The sequence below is a fragment of the Eurosta solidaginis genome, chromosome 1 (genome assembly GCF_040869045.1).
Source record: "Eurosta solidaginis isolate ZX-2024a chromosome 1, ASM4086904v1, whole genome shotgun sequence".
In the NCBI taxonomy this organism is placed as follows: Eukaryota; Metazoa; Arthropoda; class Insecta; order Diptera; family Tephritidae; genus Eurosta; species Eurosta solidaginis.
The window spans coordinates 336,497,856-336,513,414 of record NC_090319.1 but is presented as its reverse complement, the minus strand read 5'-3'; the positions used below and the strand labels follow the sequence as shown (position 1 = coordinate 336,513,414).

General features: G+C 35.9%; 2 protein-coding genes across 2 annotated transcripts; one reads left to right on the top strand and one right to left on the bottom strand.

The window, feature by feature from the left end:
- Positions 1 to 7,432: 7,432 nt before the first annotated feature.
- Positions 7,433 to 12,910, top strand: GstD11 (Glutathione S transferase D11). The gene is made up of 4 exons (XM_067762254.1): positions 7,433 to 7,701; positions 11,363 to 11,504; positions 11,855 to 12,106; positions 12,179 to 12,910. Exons 1-4 carry the CDS (start codon positions 7,433 to 7,435, stop codon positions 12,248 to 12,250), a joined length of 735 nt encoding a protein of 244 aa, XP_067618355.1. The 3' UTR covers positions 12,251 to 12,910.
- A 166-nt stretch (positions 12,911 to 13,076) lies between these two features.
- On the bottom strand, positions 13,077 to 15,103 carry LOC137244410 (piggyBac transposable element-derived protein 4-like). The gene is made up of 2 exons (XM_067773391.1): positions 15,066 to 15,103; positions 13,077 to 14,975 (listed from the first exon to the last, which is right to left on the bottom strand). The coding sequence occupies exon 2, from the start codon at positions 14,928 to 14,930 to the stop codon at positions 13,533 to 13,535; it is 1,398 nt and encodes a 465-aa protein (XP_067629492.1). The 5' UTR covers positions 14,931 to 14,975; positions 15,066 to 15,103; the 3' UTR covers positions 13,077 to 13,532.
- Between the last annotated feature and the right edge of the window lie 456 nt (positions 15,104 to 15,559).

Sequence of the window (15,559 nt, the reverse complement as noted above, 5' to 3'; positions counted from 1 at the left end):
GCGTTTGTACGATATGGGTATCAAATGAAAGGTGTTATTGAGCATTTTAAAAGGGAGTAATCCTTAGTTCCATAGGTGGACGCCGTTTCGAGATATCGCCATAAAGGTGGACCAGGGGTGACCCTAGAATTTGTTTGCACAATATGGGCATCAAACGAAAGGTGTTAATGAGTATTTTAAGAGGGAGTGGGCCTTAGTTCTATAGGTGGACGCCGTTTCGAGATATCGCCATAAAGGTGGGCCAGGGGTGACTCTAGAATTCGTTTGTTCAATATGGGTATCAAACGAAAGGAATTAATGAGTATTTTAAGAGGGAGTGGGCCTTAGTTCTATAGGTGGACGCCTTTTCGAGATATCGCCATAAAGATGGACCAGGGGTGACTCTAGACTTTGTTTGTACGATATGGGTATCAAATCATAGGTGTTAATGAGTATTTTTAAAAGGGAGTGGGCCTTCGTTTTATAGGTGTTCGCCTTTTCGAGATATCGCCATAAAGGTGGGCCTGGGGTGACTTTAGAATTTGTTTGTATGATATGGGTATCAAATGAAAGGTTTTAATGATTATTTTAAAAGGGCGTGGGGCTTAGTTCTATAGGTGGACCCCTTTTCGAGATGTCGCCATAAATGTGGACCAGGGGTGACTCTAGAATTCGTTTGTGCAATATGGGTATCAAACGAATGGAGTTAATGAGTATTTTAAGAGGGAGTGGGCCTTAGTTCTATAGGTGGACGCCTTTTCGAGATATCGCCATAAAGATGGACCAGGTGTGACTCTAGAATACGTTTGTACGATATGGGTATCAAATGAAAGGTGTTAATGAGTATTTTAAAAGGGAGTAATCCTTAGTTCCATAGGTGGACGCCGTTTCGAGATATCGCCATAAAGGTGGGCCAGGGGTGACTCTAGAATTCGTTTGTGCAATATGGGTACCAACCGAAAGGAGTTAATGAATATTTTAATAGGGAGTGGGCCTTTCTGGACCAGGGGTGACTCTAGACTTTGTTTGTACGATATGGGTATCAAATGAAAGGTGTTAATGAGTATTTTTAAAAGGGAGTGGGCCTTCGTTCTATAGGTGTTCGCCTTTTCGAAATATCGCCATAAAGGTGGACCAGGGGTGACTCTAGAATGAGTTTGTACGATATGGGTATCAAATTAAAGGTATTAATGAGAGTTTTAAAAGGGAGTGGTGGTAGTTGTATATGTGAAGGCGTTTTCCAGATATCGACCAAAATGTGGACCAGGGTGACCCAGAACATCATCTGTTGGATACCGCTAATTTATTTATATATGTAATACCTGCCAAGATTTTAAGGGTTTTTTATTTCGTCCTGCAGAACTTTTTCATTTTCTTCTACTTAATATGGTAGGTGTCACAACCATTTTATAAAGTTTTTTCTAAAGTTATATTTCACGTCAATAAACCAATCCAATTACCATGTTTCATCCCTTTTTTCGTATTTGGTATAGAATTATGGCATTTTTTTCATTTTTCGTAATTTTCGATATCGAAAAAGTGGGCGTGGTCATAGTCGGATTTCGCTCATTTTTCATACCAAGATAAAGTAAGTTCAGATAAGTACGTGAACTGAGTTTAGTAAAGATATATCGATTTTTGCTCAAGTTATCGTGTTAACGGCCATGCGGAAGGACAGACGGACGACTGTGTATAAAAACTGGGCGTGACATCAACCGATTTCGCCCATTTTCACAGAAAACAGTTAACGCCATAAAATCTATGCCCCTACCAAATTTCAAAAGGATTGGTTAATTTTTGTTCGACTTATGGCGTTAAAAGTATCCTAGACAAATTAAATGAAAAAGGGCGGAGCCACGCCCATTTTTAAATTTTCTTTTATTTTTGTATCTTGTTGCACCATATCATTACTGGAGTTGAATCTTGACATAATTTACTTATATACTGTAAAGATATTAAATTTTTTGTTAAAATTTTACTTTAAAAAAAAAATTTTTTTAAAAGTGGGCGTGGTCCTTCTCCGATTTTGCTAATTTTTATTAAGCGTACATATAGTAATAAGAGTAACGTTCCTGCCAAATTTCATCATGATATCTTCAACGACTGCCACATTACAGCTTGCAAAAGTTTTAAATTACCTTCTTTTAAAAGTGGGCGGTGCCACGCCCATTGTCCAAAATTTTACTAATTTTCTATTTTGCGTCATAAGTTCAACTCAGCTACCAAGTTTCGTCGCTTTATCGGTCTTTTGTAATGAATTATCGCACTTTTTCGGTTTTTCGAAATTTTCGATATCGAAAAAGTGGGCGTGGTTATAGTCCGATATCGTTCATTTTAAATAGCGATCTGAGATGAGTGCTCAGGAAACTACATACCAAATTTCATCAAGATACCTCAAAATTTACTCAAGTTATCGTGTTAACGGACGGACGGACGGACGGACGGACGGACATGGCTCAATCAAATTTTTTTTCGATCCTGATTATTTTGATATATGGAAGTCTATATCTATCTCGATTCCTTTATATATGTACAACCAACCGTTATCCAATCAAACTTAATATACTCTGTGAGCTCTGCTCAACTGAGTATAAAAAGGTAAGACATTTTTTATGTTAAGCTTAACATAGTGACAAATGTCATATCTATCAAAAATATTGAAACATCAGTGCATTAGTGCAGTGGGTGACTGCTAAATATTGGAATTAAGTTATAAGTTTTTTAAAACCTACATATGATTTTTAGCTTAATTACAAGGCGGCCATCGTGGTGTGATGGTAGCGTGCTCCGCCTGCCACACCGTATGCCCTGGATTCGCACCCCGGGCAAAGCAACATCAAAATTTTAGAAATAAGTTTTTCAATTTGAAGAAAATTTTTCTAAGCGGGGTCGCCCCTCGGCAGTGTTTGGCAAGCGCTCCGAGTGTATTTCTGCCATGAAAAGCTCTCAGTTAAAACTCATCTGCCTTGCAGATGCCGTTCGGAGTCGGCATAAAACGTGTAGGTCCCGTCCGGCCAATTTGTAGGGAAAATCAAGAGGAGCACGACGCAAATTGGAAGAGAAGCTCGGCCTTAGATCTCTTCGGAGGTTATCGCGCCTTACATTTATTTTTTTTTTTAAGTGAAAGAAGAAATAATGGTGTAGGTATATAAAATAAAGTAAAGAAAGTTACTGCTATTATTTTCTTTTGGTCTCTCTTATTAAGCTATTTATTGAATACGTCGTAGCAAAACTTCGATTTCATTATGTGAGAAACTCAGAAGAAAGGATTTCACACATTTCGTAAATTGTAGAATAATCCTCATGGCGCGAATTTCGGAGGGTAGTATGTTGAAGAGTTTCCTGGATACAATTGTATACAACTTTGTTGAATGTGTGGTTCTGGAAGGAGGTACAATAACTGTAGGATGAAAGTTTATCCTAAGGTTATAAATTTACGACCTCATACTATGCAGATAACCACACCTAATGACAAATATTTTTAAAACTTTAAAATAATAAAGGTCTCTTATTGGAAGAATCTCTAGACTTCTAAAAAGCTCTCTTGAGGGATGCAGTCGATTTACATTAGATATTTTACGAATAACAAATTTTTGTAAAACTAGGATAGACTGAATTTTGTTGAAGGATGCCCCCCCCCCCCCCCCCCCCCCAAAACAGCTGTTACCATATAACAATTTAGAATGAAAAAGCGCATAATAAACTGTTTTAAGGGTATGGTTAGAGCAGCAAGCTCTGACATTGACAATTTCTATGAAATGTGGCCTACAGCGCCATCTAGCGCGGAGATAATAATAAAGTATCAGAAAAGCTATTTTAAAGCGGGGTCATTCCTGCCGCTGTAGTCGTATCCCTAACGTAACCCTATTCGATACATTGTTATCGATTAATGGTTCCTTAACCTAAAAATGGTGAAAATTTCATAAAAATGAAGAAAACGCAAAAAATTACAAACATATTCCACAAAAAATAAGTCGCTTGGCCATAGCGTATCCAAAACAATGAATAAAATCTGCAACAATTTATTAAATTCACCAACTCAAATATTTTAGGCTATGGATATGGTGAGAAACCAAAAACCAATTGGTTGGCTACGATACGGTTACGACCTTAGCGTTACGATATGGCACCAATAATCAATTACATTGATTCCCATAAGGTTGGTCGAATCAGCTGTTATAAGTTTACCGATATGGTTACCGATAACGCACCAATGTCTGCAGCCTTAATTGTAATAACCCAAAACAACCGCTGTTTGGTTTTTTGTATAACTTTTACAACTGTGCCTAATTACCAGCAGCTAGTGAAGCACTCCTCTAAACTGTATCAGATAAACCATGTGTCTGACAAGGCAGTTGTTCATTCCGCGAGCTCTGTATTTTCTATGCTGGGAATGATAGTTCGAGCAAAATAATTAAACCGCCTACGTACCATCATTAGACAGCCTTATTAAGCCTGAAGAATAGGCACATCTGACCTAACATAACTACCTTTAATTATATTGGTTGATCAGCGTACATAAAATTACAACAAAATAACCGTTTGTCGCACGTTTCACCTTAAACAGTGTAATAATAATAAATGTTGTGTTCTCTGAACTCAGGGGGTGAGTATCCCATATATGTGTAAATTCAAACGTGTAAATACTTAAATATGTACAACATTGTATTTAAACAAGTTAATGTCAAACTGACAATTCACATTGTTACCAAGCAACGCTTGTCCAAGGCAAAATAACAAATGAACAAACAAAACTTAAAGGAAAAACTTGACGAATGTCCTGCTGGATTATGCAAAAACCAGCTGCTATTTCGTTTGGGAAATCTGCATATGGTAATAATTATGCCGTTCAGTGTAAAGAAAGTTATGCCACCTAAAAAAAATAGTTGTCGCTAAAATCTAAAGTAAACAGAGTGAAAAAAAGCCAACCACCGCTCAATCGCAAAGGATATTCTGAGCCGATACGTGTGAACAGAACTTCGTTGTGCCGTTGAACAATTCAACCTGGGTAATTGTATCGATACCGTCGCTGTTGTGCCTCATAAAATTGTGCACCAAATCAAGTGAGTTAGGTAGATATGATATGAATCAATTATATATGTACATATGTGGGTTGTAAGTACATACATATATAGACTAAGAAAAACAAATATCCGTGCAAAACAAATATAAGTACCAAAGTATGTATATACATATGTAAATTATTTGGTGAATAATTTAAGGTATTAATGACAGTCGAAGACAGTTCCATGCTCACATATGTACCCGCATATACCTGAAAGTATTCTAGACCGTTTAACAAAATTTTGTTTTTTTTTATCCAAATATTTAAAAATTTCTATTAGATTCAAGATAATTCTACCCAGGAAGCAAACAGAAACATTTCATGTGACCAAAAGGTTTCTTCATGTCATAACACTCTATAAACCTTTGTTTAGTCATCCATAAACCTTCTGAAAGCTTCATTTCGTTTCGGGAAGTGTTTTTGCGGTTGAAACAAAAATAACAACAACATGGCAATCCTAAGCTTCTGTGGCGAGAACCCATGGCGTGAATATAACCGCAAAATGTGATTTAAACAATCCTAATCTATGAATCGTGGAAAGCAGTCAGGGACATACTTTTAATAAACATACCATGAAAATTTCGTCGAACTGCTTGCGTTCCAAATAATTAAACGCTTGATAGCAACTTATGGACTCAAAATGCGCTAAAGCTGCAAGGGAGTTTTGGGGGGGGGGGGGGGGGGGGGTGTGTTATCGATGCCAAGAGTCCTTTGTCGGATATAGATATGGTATGTTCCGGCAACAAGTACCATTAATTAAGGTACTAGCCCGACCATCTCGAGAACGATTTAATATGACCACATTGAACCTTCTTGGCCATAACGCATTTGGGTGTTAGAGCCTCGCCTGCTAAATATGCGTATGCTATATTTATATTTGTTACAGAAATCCTTACGAGTTAGTTAGGTTGAAGTTTGGGTTACGGAAGTTGTGAAGCTATATATGTAACTCCTTAAATCTCCATATCCTTAATTCTGGTGCATGTTAGGTTAGGTTTAACTGGCCGGTCACTAAAAACTTCAAATAGACTGAATGTGTCCACAATATTAACAGAATTTGTTTGACGACCAAATGGAAAACCCCCAATTAGGCACCAGGACTTATGTTATAAAATAACACCGTCTTCTTGTCAAATACTAGAAGTTTTCTAGCACCTAGCTTAGTTGCTGTCACGAGATCTGGCTATTTGCCTAATGGCTGGAACCTTGATGTCACGAGTTCAGGACGCGAACACAGAATGTGCTCAAACGCTTCTTCCAGCATTTCGCACTTCCAACAAATGCTGTTACTTTTAAGGCCTAACTTATAAGCATGTGACGTCAGAATGCAGTGTCCAATTAGTATGCCCATCGTGAGCCTTAAGTAAGTTTTGTCTCTTTAGATTTGTGAGCAACTTTGTGAGTCTAACATTGTAGGATTTGCACATGATCTTAGAAATTTTGCAGCCCCGCGCTTCAATCCACGCCTTTCCTGCTTGATGGATCATATACCACTCCCGTCTCCTTTTGGTTTTTCTCAAACGAATTAGGAGGTCTACCGTTTATTCACCGCATGCTGCTCATCAGCTTATCCCTTTACGACCGGGTTTGCATTCCCGGACCCTACTTGATGAAGAACTGTTTGAGATTATTTCTGCACACCAGAATACTACCGATTTAAGCTCGGTTTTTCATATTATGTTAGCGTACAAAATGGCAAGGTTAATCTGAGCTTAACTTAAACTCACACTAGGCTTTAGAACGAAATTCCTGCTAAGTCATTCACCCAGTGCCTCTCAGTATTCAAAAATTCAGGCCACCAAAATTTTTGAGGTATTTACAGGATGGATGTAATGGGATTCCCAGCCGGTTGATTAAATATTCGCATTTTTTCCAGAAAGCGTTTTGGTAATATAAGACGTCTTCTGTTGTAATGAACAAAAAAATGCATGTAAGTGCTGAAACTGCACGACCGAACTAGTCACTAGTTACAGGTGGAAAAGCCAAACAATAAAATTTTTTTGGATTTTCGAAAAATTTGATTCGGAAGTCACTTGGAAGAATTAAATATTATGTTTCCTTTTTCTGAAACGGTCTATTGTGTACACCAATATTACAAGCCTCTACTGTCGAACACTTGGCTTAAATATATTGCATACTTTTAGGAACCAATAAGTACAGTACACTTATTTAGTTGCTTGTTTAAATTGAATAAGTGTCGTTTCAGTAGTGTTTTTAAAACCTGATAAAATATAAATTGCAATCAGGATTCAGGTCCATTAATTTTGAAATTTCATTTTTTGTATTACGCACAATAGTGAAAGTAGCTAACGGTATTTCACAGTAGCATTTGCAATGTGTTTTCATTAAGTTGTTGAAAGAAATTTTATTTAATATAATTTACCTATGATGATCGATGATACAGCGCATATTGTTAAAGAATTTGTTTATTGCATTTTAACCAGAGGTAGCTTCAGGATGGCACCAACGCTCTACTACATACCACTGAGTCCACCTTGCCGCAGCGTATTGTTATTGGCGAAGATGTTGGGCATTGAATTTGAGTTAAAAACCATTAATATATTAGCCGGTGAACAATTGAAACCAGAATTTTTGGAAATCAATCCACAACATTGTGTGCCAACAATAAACGATGAAGGACTTATACTGTGGGAGAGGTAAGGCAATTAATTTAAATGAAAATCAACATATAAGTTATATATTTAATTTAAGAGATAAGGTTAGTCGGTAAAGCGTTTTAAGGACACTAAGTTAATCTGAAAGGGCTATACATCCGATTCCAATTTAATACCAGACCACGTTCCCGCACCAATTGAGACTTATAAGCCGGTGGTTTTAGGGAAGGTTCTAGGTGCACGCCATAAATCGGCGGAGAAGCTCGGTACAAATCTCCTCGGAGGTATATCCCGCCAATATATTACTATTATTAAGACCTTAAGCAATTTTTTATTATTATTTTATTTTTTTTGGGATAGTCCATTTTAAAATAGGTTACTAAATTTTTATATTTGCATCACAGTATTTTTTAGTGAATTTTAAAATTGTTTCCAAGAAACAGGATAGAAGTAGAAATAATGAAGACAAACAACCGCTGTGATAGCTGAAAGGTAATAGCTAGAGGGGATTATACCCGGTATTTACCATTTTTTAGGGTAAATACCGGGAAAATACCCGGAATATTCCTTTTTTCTACCTTTTTTTGGGTATTTTCAAAAGCATTTGAATCGAGGTTCGTTGGAATTATATGTCAGAAATTCAATGTATACGTCATTTGAAAATACATATTTGTTTTGATTTTCCAAAAGTGAATGTTGATAAAATTTAACAAATCTACATATATTTGTGCAAACCAAACAATTAAAATTATAGAAACGGTAGGTATTGTTAATAAGCCAATACCAATGAAATTCGTTAAGTCTACATTTTTTTAGGCTAAATCATGGGAAGAACGAAGAGCGCTAAAATATGGAAACGCCAAATCAGTTTCTGGCAAATATTGCAGTAAAGTATACAAATGGGCGGATGTTAACAAAATAGCTAATCATTTATCCAAATGTTTTAAATTTCCAAGCTTGGTTAAAACAGATATTGTGGAAATAAATCCCTGTGATTCAGGAACAATTTCGAATTCCCCTTCCATTAATGCTAACGATATTTCCAGCTCATCCAGTTCTCTCCAATCATGGAACTTAGTGCAAGTAATGACGGATGAGTGTAAAAAGATATTACATGAAAAATTATCCAAGGCTATAATTGTATCTGGTACTCCATTTTCCATTGTGGAGCATCCACTCTGGGTAGAGTTTTTTAAGGAATTACCACCTTCAGAGAAATTGTGGAACAGAAAGGCAGTTTCTTGTAAGTATTTAAACAAATTACACAATGAAATGGCAAGCGATACTTCCACGTGGTGGAAAAGTATTTGCGCGACCACGGAATTGAGCAAAATAGCAGTTCGTATATTGACTGCTCCATGCACTTCAGCTGCAACTGAACGCTCATTCAGCTGTCAAAGTTTTATTCACTCTAAAAGAAGAAACAGATTAACAACAGATAATGCGGCAAAAGCTTGTTTCATAACTATCACACAATTGGAACCTTTTCTAGGGAGGTGTACGGCAAAATTATACTTCTTGCGAAGTTGATGCAGACGAGGATGAAAGCACAAACTCATTAGATGAAGTACCATCTACTTCCACCGGGTTCCCACGGTCCACACCTCATACATCTTTTCGGGATTATAAAACTTTCAGCGAGAGTGACTAAATACTATTTTGGTTTGAGAATGTAATATCATATTTCAAAAATAAATACGTACATTGGTATAATATAAACTTTGATGTGTTAAAATTTGAGTATTTGGGCTGCTTTATAAATATTTGTATTCCAAGTTTAGAAATTGGTTGTAAGACGAATTGATTTTCTGTATTTGTTTGCTATTTTTCCTAAAACATAATTTATACCCTCATTTTGGATAAATATTTTGGTATTTACCCATTTCCCATCTCTAGTAATAGCAGCGGCGCCAGACGTGGCCGATGAAGGAATTTAGCAGTCCCCGAAATGGATCTATTCAACGAGCTTTGGCAGTTGTCTAAACAATTTTTTCTTTCTACTATTCCAATTTAAACATTTTTTCATTTAAGAAAAAATTATCGTAACAATAATAATGATAAAATAATTATTGTTAGGCCTTGAACTCGATTCGAACCCGCCATCTTACAAATCAGTAGGCCGATATAACAACAAAAATTGTTTCCAATTTTATAATTTAATTCATTCTCTATTTCGAAAAAGTGGACGTGGTTATAAACCACATTGTGTGTTCTGATAAGATCGTGTACAAAAGTTTGTGAAGATTTCTTAAGTTTTGCTCAAGTTATTGTGTTAACAAATGAACGAAAGCTCATGCGGCCGACCGTAGTAAAAAAGTAGGCGTGTCCACAAACCGATTTCGCCCATTTTCACAGCAAACATTTATCATCGTAAAAGCAATGCTGTTACCGACGATTGGGATAAGATTTACAACAACTATGGCATGACGTGGCTGAATGCGTTTGTAACAATTCAACCATCGTAGGTGTGTGGGTTCAAATCGCACTCCTGGGAAAAAAGGCTTTGAAGAGATATACAAGGTATAATCGAAACAGCTGTCGCCTTGTCCGTCGTGATGTCACGTTGTTTAATTTTAAATTTTAATAAATTACAAATTAAAAATTGCTTCAAATAAATGTTTTCATACATTTAAAGCAATAAGGGTAATCCCCGCTTAAAACTCATACAAATGCAATACCTACTTACGATACAAAATTCTACTTGATGGGACAGGGATCGAGATATGTAGAAGTCTCCTGAAAATCCATGTGGACCATCCTCTTTGGGATCGAATTTTAAGTTACATGAAATTGCGCCAGAAATTCGACAATTTCCGCTAGGTGGAACACCAGTGGAGATAATTAGAAACTTCTAGCTTGTTCGGCTAGATAACTGAAATTTTAAAGGTGGTTCAAAATTCTCTAACAGTTTAACATGTGTGACGAAAAGTTCAGGCTAGGTAGCGAATGGATCTAGATATTACCGGAAATCTTACTAATCGTAATTTATTTTTCGCAATTAATATTTTAGATACTTCTAGTTGAGCTACAAACTTTATACCTGATATGTGGTTAAAAACCTGAAATATTTAGAAATTTCGTACTAAACGAGAGAACTTTGCGATCACGACTTTCATGTCCTCTTGATCTGTCTGCTTCTTTGCTTTTCAAAACTTCCTTTACCCTAGCGCTATTAGGGCGTGGGTAATTGTTACGGTGTTTATAGTACAGATGTTAGGAGCTTACATGGATCCTTCTTCTAAAATGACGGATAGTGTGGTATCCGTCAGCAGGTTCAGGATGAAGCCTGCGCCAGTTTAGCTACTAGCTGATGAGCACAATCGTAACCTGATTGATATTTCTTCGGGCTTCTTTTGTGTTCCCAGCTGTAATGACTACGGAAATATTATCCGCTTATCCGAGTAAGCATTAATCATCGGACATAATTTTCCGATAGGATTTGGGCTCAGGAAAAAAAAGTTTCACTACGCGTACGTCCTGTCGAAAAATCGATGGCCACGATATCGGTTAACTTTCGTCCACACAAATCGGCCAAACCCAATATACGTACATAATTTCAATTAAACATCCAAATGAAGCCGTAGGGGGTGTTGCAGAGCGGTTTGCGTTGTAAAAAGTTGAAGCTAACTACACATAAACTTTAGGAATTTGAGAACAATAACCCAATATTGTGAAATCCTATTAAAAATTGAAAATATTTCAGTCGTGCTATTTTGCAATATATGGCTGCTGCTTACAGCAAGGACGACTCGTTGTATCCTAAAGATTTGCGAGAACGAGCAATGGTAGATCAGCGTATACAATTTGACTTGAGCACCCTGTATTCACGTATGTTTGACTATTATGTGAGTATTGACTTCATTAAAAACATTAAGGGTATTCACGTATATATGTACTGAATTTTACTTTTATTATAAAAAATATTAAGCACATTGTCATATAAATGATACAATTACATTATTAGTTTTCAAAAATACATTAAGGGAGTTCAGAATTTTATGTATTTGGTGTTGAAAACGTTGCTATGCCCACTTAACGCTACGGATGGTGAGCACCTTTTTTTCGTTTTAAATATTTTCTTTGCATGTTTTGTTTTTATTTTATGTATTTTACAAATACAATGATGCTAGACCATTTGCATGAAATCCTGAACTCCCCTATTGTATTATTTAATTATTCTATAAATATTTTTAAGCTACCCACCGTACTTTGGAACGCTTCCTTGGATGAAACAAAAAAATCCAAATTACGCGAAGCATTCGATTGGTTCAATTCTACGTTGAAGGGTCGCGAATATGCCGCAACCGATCATTTTACAATTGCTGATCTCACTCTGATGGTGACAGTGTCACAATGCGAAGCTTTCGGATTCGAACTTCAGCAGTACAATCGTGTAAAACAATGGTTCTATCGTTGTCGGGATTATATGCAACCTTACGGTTATGAGGTAGGAATGATTAAAAACTTTTGCAGCAACAACTAAGTTAATGTACTTTACATTTTTTAATTTGAAAAATAGGAAATAAATGGCAGCAAAGCAGTTATGTTGGCAGATATATTTCGCAAAAAAATTGAAAGCCAATTGAATTGAATTGATTAAATTTATGAATTTTTTGGGATTGTGACTTAATTTTATGTAGAATTGGTAAAATTAAAGTGCAATATAAAATTTCTGTTAAAATGTAGAAAGTGTAAGGTTATTCCTAATTTTATAAAAAATACCACTAAATGTCATAAACTTTTTGTATCTGACTGCACTGCCCATACTGACATAAATAGAGTTTTAACCAGACATACACATTATTACAACAACAAAATATTAAGCTTGCTAATAAAACATAAACATGAAATATTGAGACGACTAAAACAACAGACGGAAACAACAACAATAACCCTTAAAGAGCAACTAGGAGAAAATCTTTTCAAGAATTTATGTATAGGGAGAATAATGTTTGGAAAAAACTTACAGCAAAAATAAAGACGCGCCAAGAAACAAAATTTGAAAAATTGCGAGCCAACCGCAACAACCTTTTTACCAACAACACCAATCATAAAGATTGGTTTATAAATAAAACAAATGTAGATGTACCACAAGAAGTAAAAGCTTTGTTAGCGAAGGGAGCAAAATTCGCTCTACCTACCAATAATAAGAATTTTCCTCTTTTTAACCCTAGAAAGACATTCATATTTTTAGTACACTAAAGACATTCTTCGTCGAAACGACGACGATCCTTTTTAATGTTTCCTCAGATTGGACCTAGACCCAAAAAGAATAAAATAAAAATGCAATATTTTACTCAAATAATTTATTTAATAGTTTTAATGCTTGTCCATTTATTTTAATATAATATAAAACTTAAAATTAAAAAATTCATTTTCAATAAAAAACTTTTTTTTTTTTCATAGCCTCTGACAAACTTTAACAAAAGAGTATTATTAACCAAATTAAATATCATTAATACTTTTAAAAGGTACATTTTATGCTTAAAACTAAAAGCAAAACTCAGTTTTATAAGTCTTTAACTTTATTTTGCACATGAGGCACAGAGATAAATTTTATGCTCCCCAGACAAACTTTTTTGACATTTGGCGCATGAAGATTTCGTCATTCGACGTTTGGATGATGGACAAAGAGCGCAAATCTTTCTTTTTTTTGCTTGTTGATATCTCTCCACGGTTTTATGCATCCTCATCGCGTTGAACTAGTCCGCTTTGTATATTTTGTCGAGCTGCCCCTTTTAATGTCACAACATTAAGTCTTTTATGTAAGTGTTTTTGAATGAGAGCAGAGTGTAAATCTTTCATAAATTTCCTGCGACTTAATGGTATCTGTCCTAATTGGAACATATTATGGGTGTATATAACATAACTATTTATATAAGCCATATTGAGTATACCAAAAAATGCTGCCATTGGCCAGCGGTTGGTTTTCGAGCACAACTCATTACGCTGCACATTTGGTCGAAGGTGTCTACACCGCCTTTTGTTGAATTGTAGAATTCGATCATATGTGGCTTCTTTGTCGTGTTGTTCACAGTTCCAATTTCATTGCATGAGGACAGCAAGTAAATTATTTTGTTCGGTTTTGGTTTATATGACAAGAGCGTCAGTTCGTTGTCATATGCGAATATTGAAGTGCCACACTTTCGACCTTTGCTTACTTTCATCTCCGGAGGTATCTCTCTTTTGTTCGATCGCAATGTTCCAACTAATGTTAATTTATGCGGTTCTTTTAAAAGAGATTTAGCCAAGGAGACTGAAGTGAACCAATTATCCATGGTGACATTTCTATTTGTGCCGTAGATGCTTTTTGTTAGCTCTTTAACATAGTTTTCCGCAAGAGGTAAATTAGAATTTATTGACCCTTTTCCTAAATATGGCTTAGCGTCTACCATGTACTTTGTTCCACTGTCACACATCATTACTACTTTGAGCCCATAATTTGAAGGCTTGTTCGGTATGTACATTTTAAAACCACATCTACCTCTGAATGAAATTAACTGCTCGTCAATGGTCATATATGGTCCAGGTGTGTAATTTTCCCGACACTTTTGAATAAAAATATCCCATGCTTTTCTTATCGGAGCCAATTTGTCTGCTGTCAGATGTATGCGTACCGATTTATCATCAAATCGCAAGCAGGACATTAGAAATCTGAATCGGTTATGAGTCATTATGGATAAGTATTTAGATCCAGAGCAGGACGGATCAAATAACTCTGTACTTGTGAGGTGGTTATCCTTCATTGCAGCTGTTAAAGCTAACATACCGATCAAAGCTTCAATTTCCTCATTGTTTGTTTCTTTTCTTTGCGCCGCTTCAGTGGAATTAATACACGATCGCGTGCTGATTTCGACGTTGGTCCACTCAACAATTTCTTTAATTATGGCGTCTGTTATAAAAAGTCTGAAAACTTGTATTGGATCCACAATATTTTTGCACAAGCGAGTGGGACCACGTACTTGATGTACAATATTTTGCCCATATCTATAAGACCTAGCTTTTTGCGTCGACCACATATGGCGGTTTTTTCCACGTAATATGGTTTTTGAGAAAGTAATTATATTAGACTTTTCTAGTAACACATTCAACGGGATATCGTCTTCGTCTGAAGAAACCCCTTCAGAAGAATTTTCTTCGTCACTTAGCTCTCCCAAGTCTGTCTCAAGCTCGCCAATGGCACAATCATCTTCATCCGAATCAATCAAGTCATCATCCTCAGCGAGAAATTTTTGAATTTCCTCGTCGTTTAAAAAGGCTTTTTTAGTCATGTCGAATTAAATTATTTAAAAGTTTATAAGACAAATAAAAAAATCCTAAAAGCAAAATATTATTTTATTGCAAAAGTCACACAAAAGACATTCTTCGTCGTTTCAACGACGTAAATTTTTCAAAACGGTACTTACAAGTATCTAGCACAGATGAATGTACGCTCACAACTAAAACCCAGCAACGACTAAAGCTGTACGAAAAATTGAAGAAAAACAGAGAACGGTTAAACAGTAAAATGCAATCGGGCGTCGTCGAAACGACGAAGAATGTACGTGTAGGGTTAAATACATAGCGGATGGAGAAGATTTAATACAAACTATACAAAACAAAGAGTTACAAGAATAAGCGCGTATGAAATTCTCTTTGTTAGCGAAGAACCACACAACAACACATAAACCCAGTGCAATAGATAATGCAATCACAGATACAGTGGTACAGACGCGGAATTTCCTGACCATAAATAAAAACATTAGAATACTTTACATCTGACAAAGGAAATAAAACAGTTGCTATGGAGATTGACGAATATAATAATAAAATGACGGAGATTTTATCTCACTTGACTACATATAGAAAACAACGACAAGATCCTGCATCACGTTTACAAATTAAGAATAATAACCTAGTA

Coding starts and splice junctions, on each gene's coding strand:
- LOC137244410 (XM_067773391.1), bottom strand. CDS start 14,930: ATGACTAAAAAAGCCTTTTTAAACGACGAGGAAATTCAAAAATTTCTC.
- GstD11 (XM_067762254.1), top strand. CDS start 7,433: ATGATCGATGATACAGCGCATATTGTTAAAGAATTTGTTTATTGCATT. Junction 7,702..11,362: donor GGACTTATACTGTGGGAGAG/GTAAGGCAATTA, acceptor AAAATATTTCAG/TCGTGCTATTTTGCAATATA. Junction 11,505..11,854: donor CACGTATGTTTGACTATTAT/GTGAGTATTGAC, acceptor AATATTTTTAAG/CTACCCACCGTACTTTGGAA.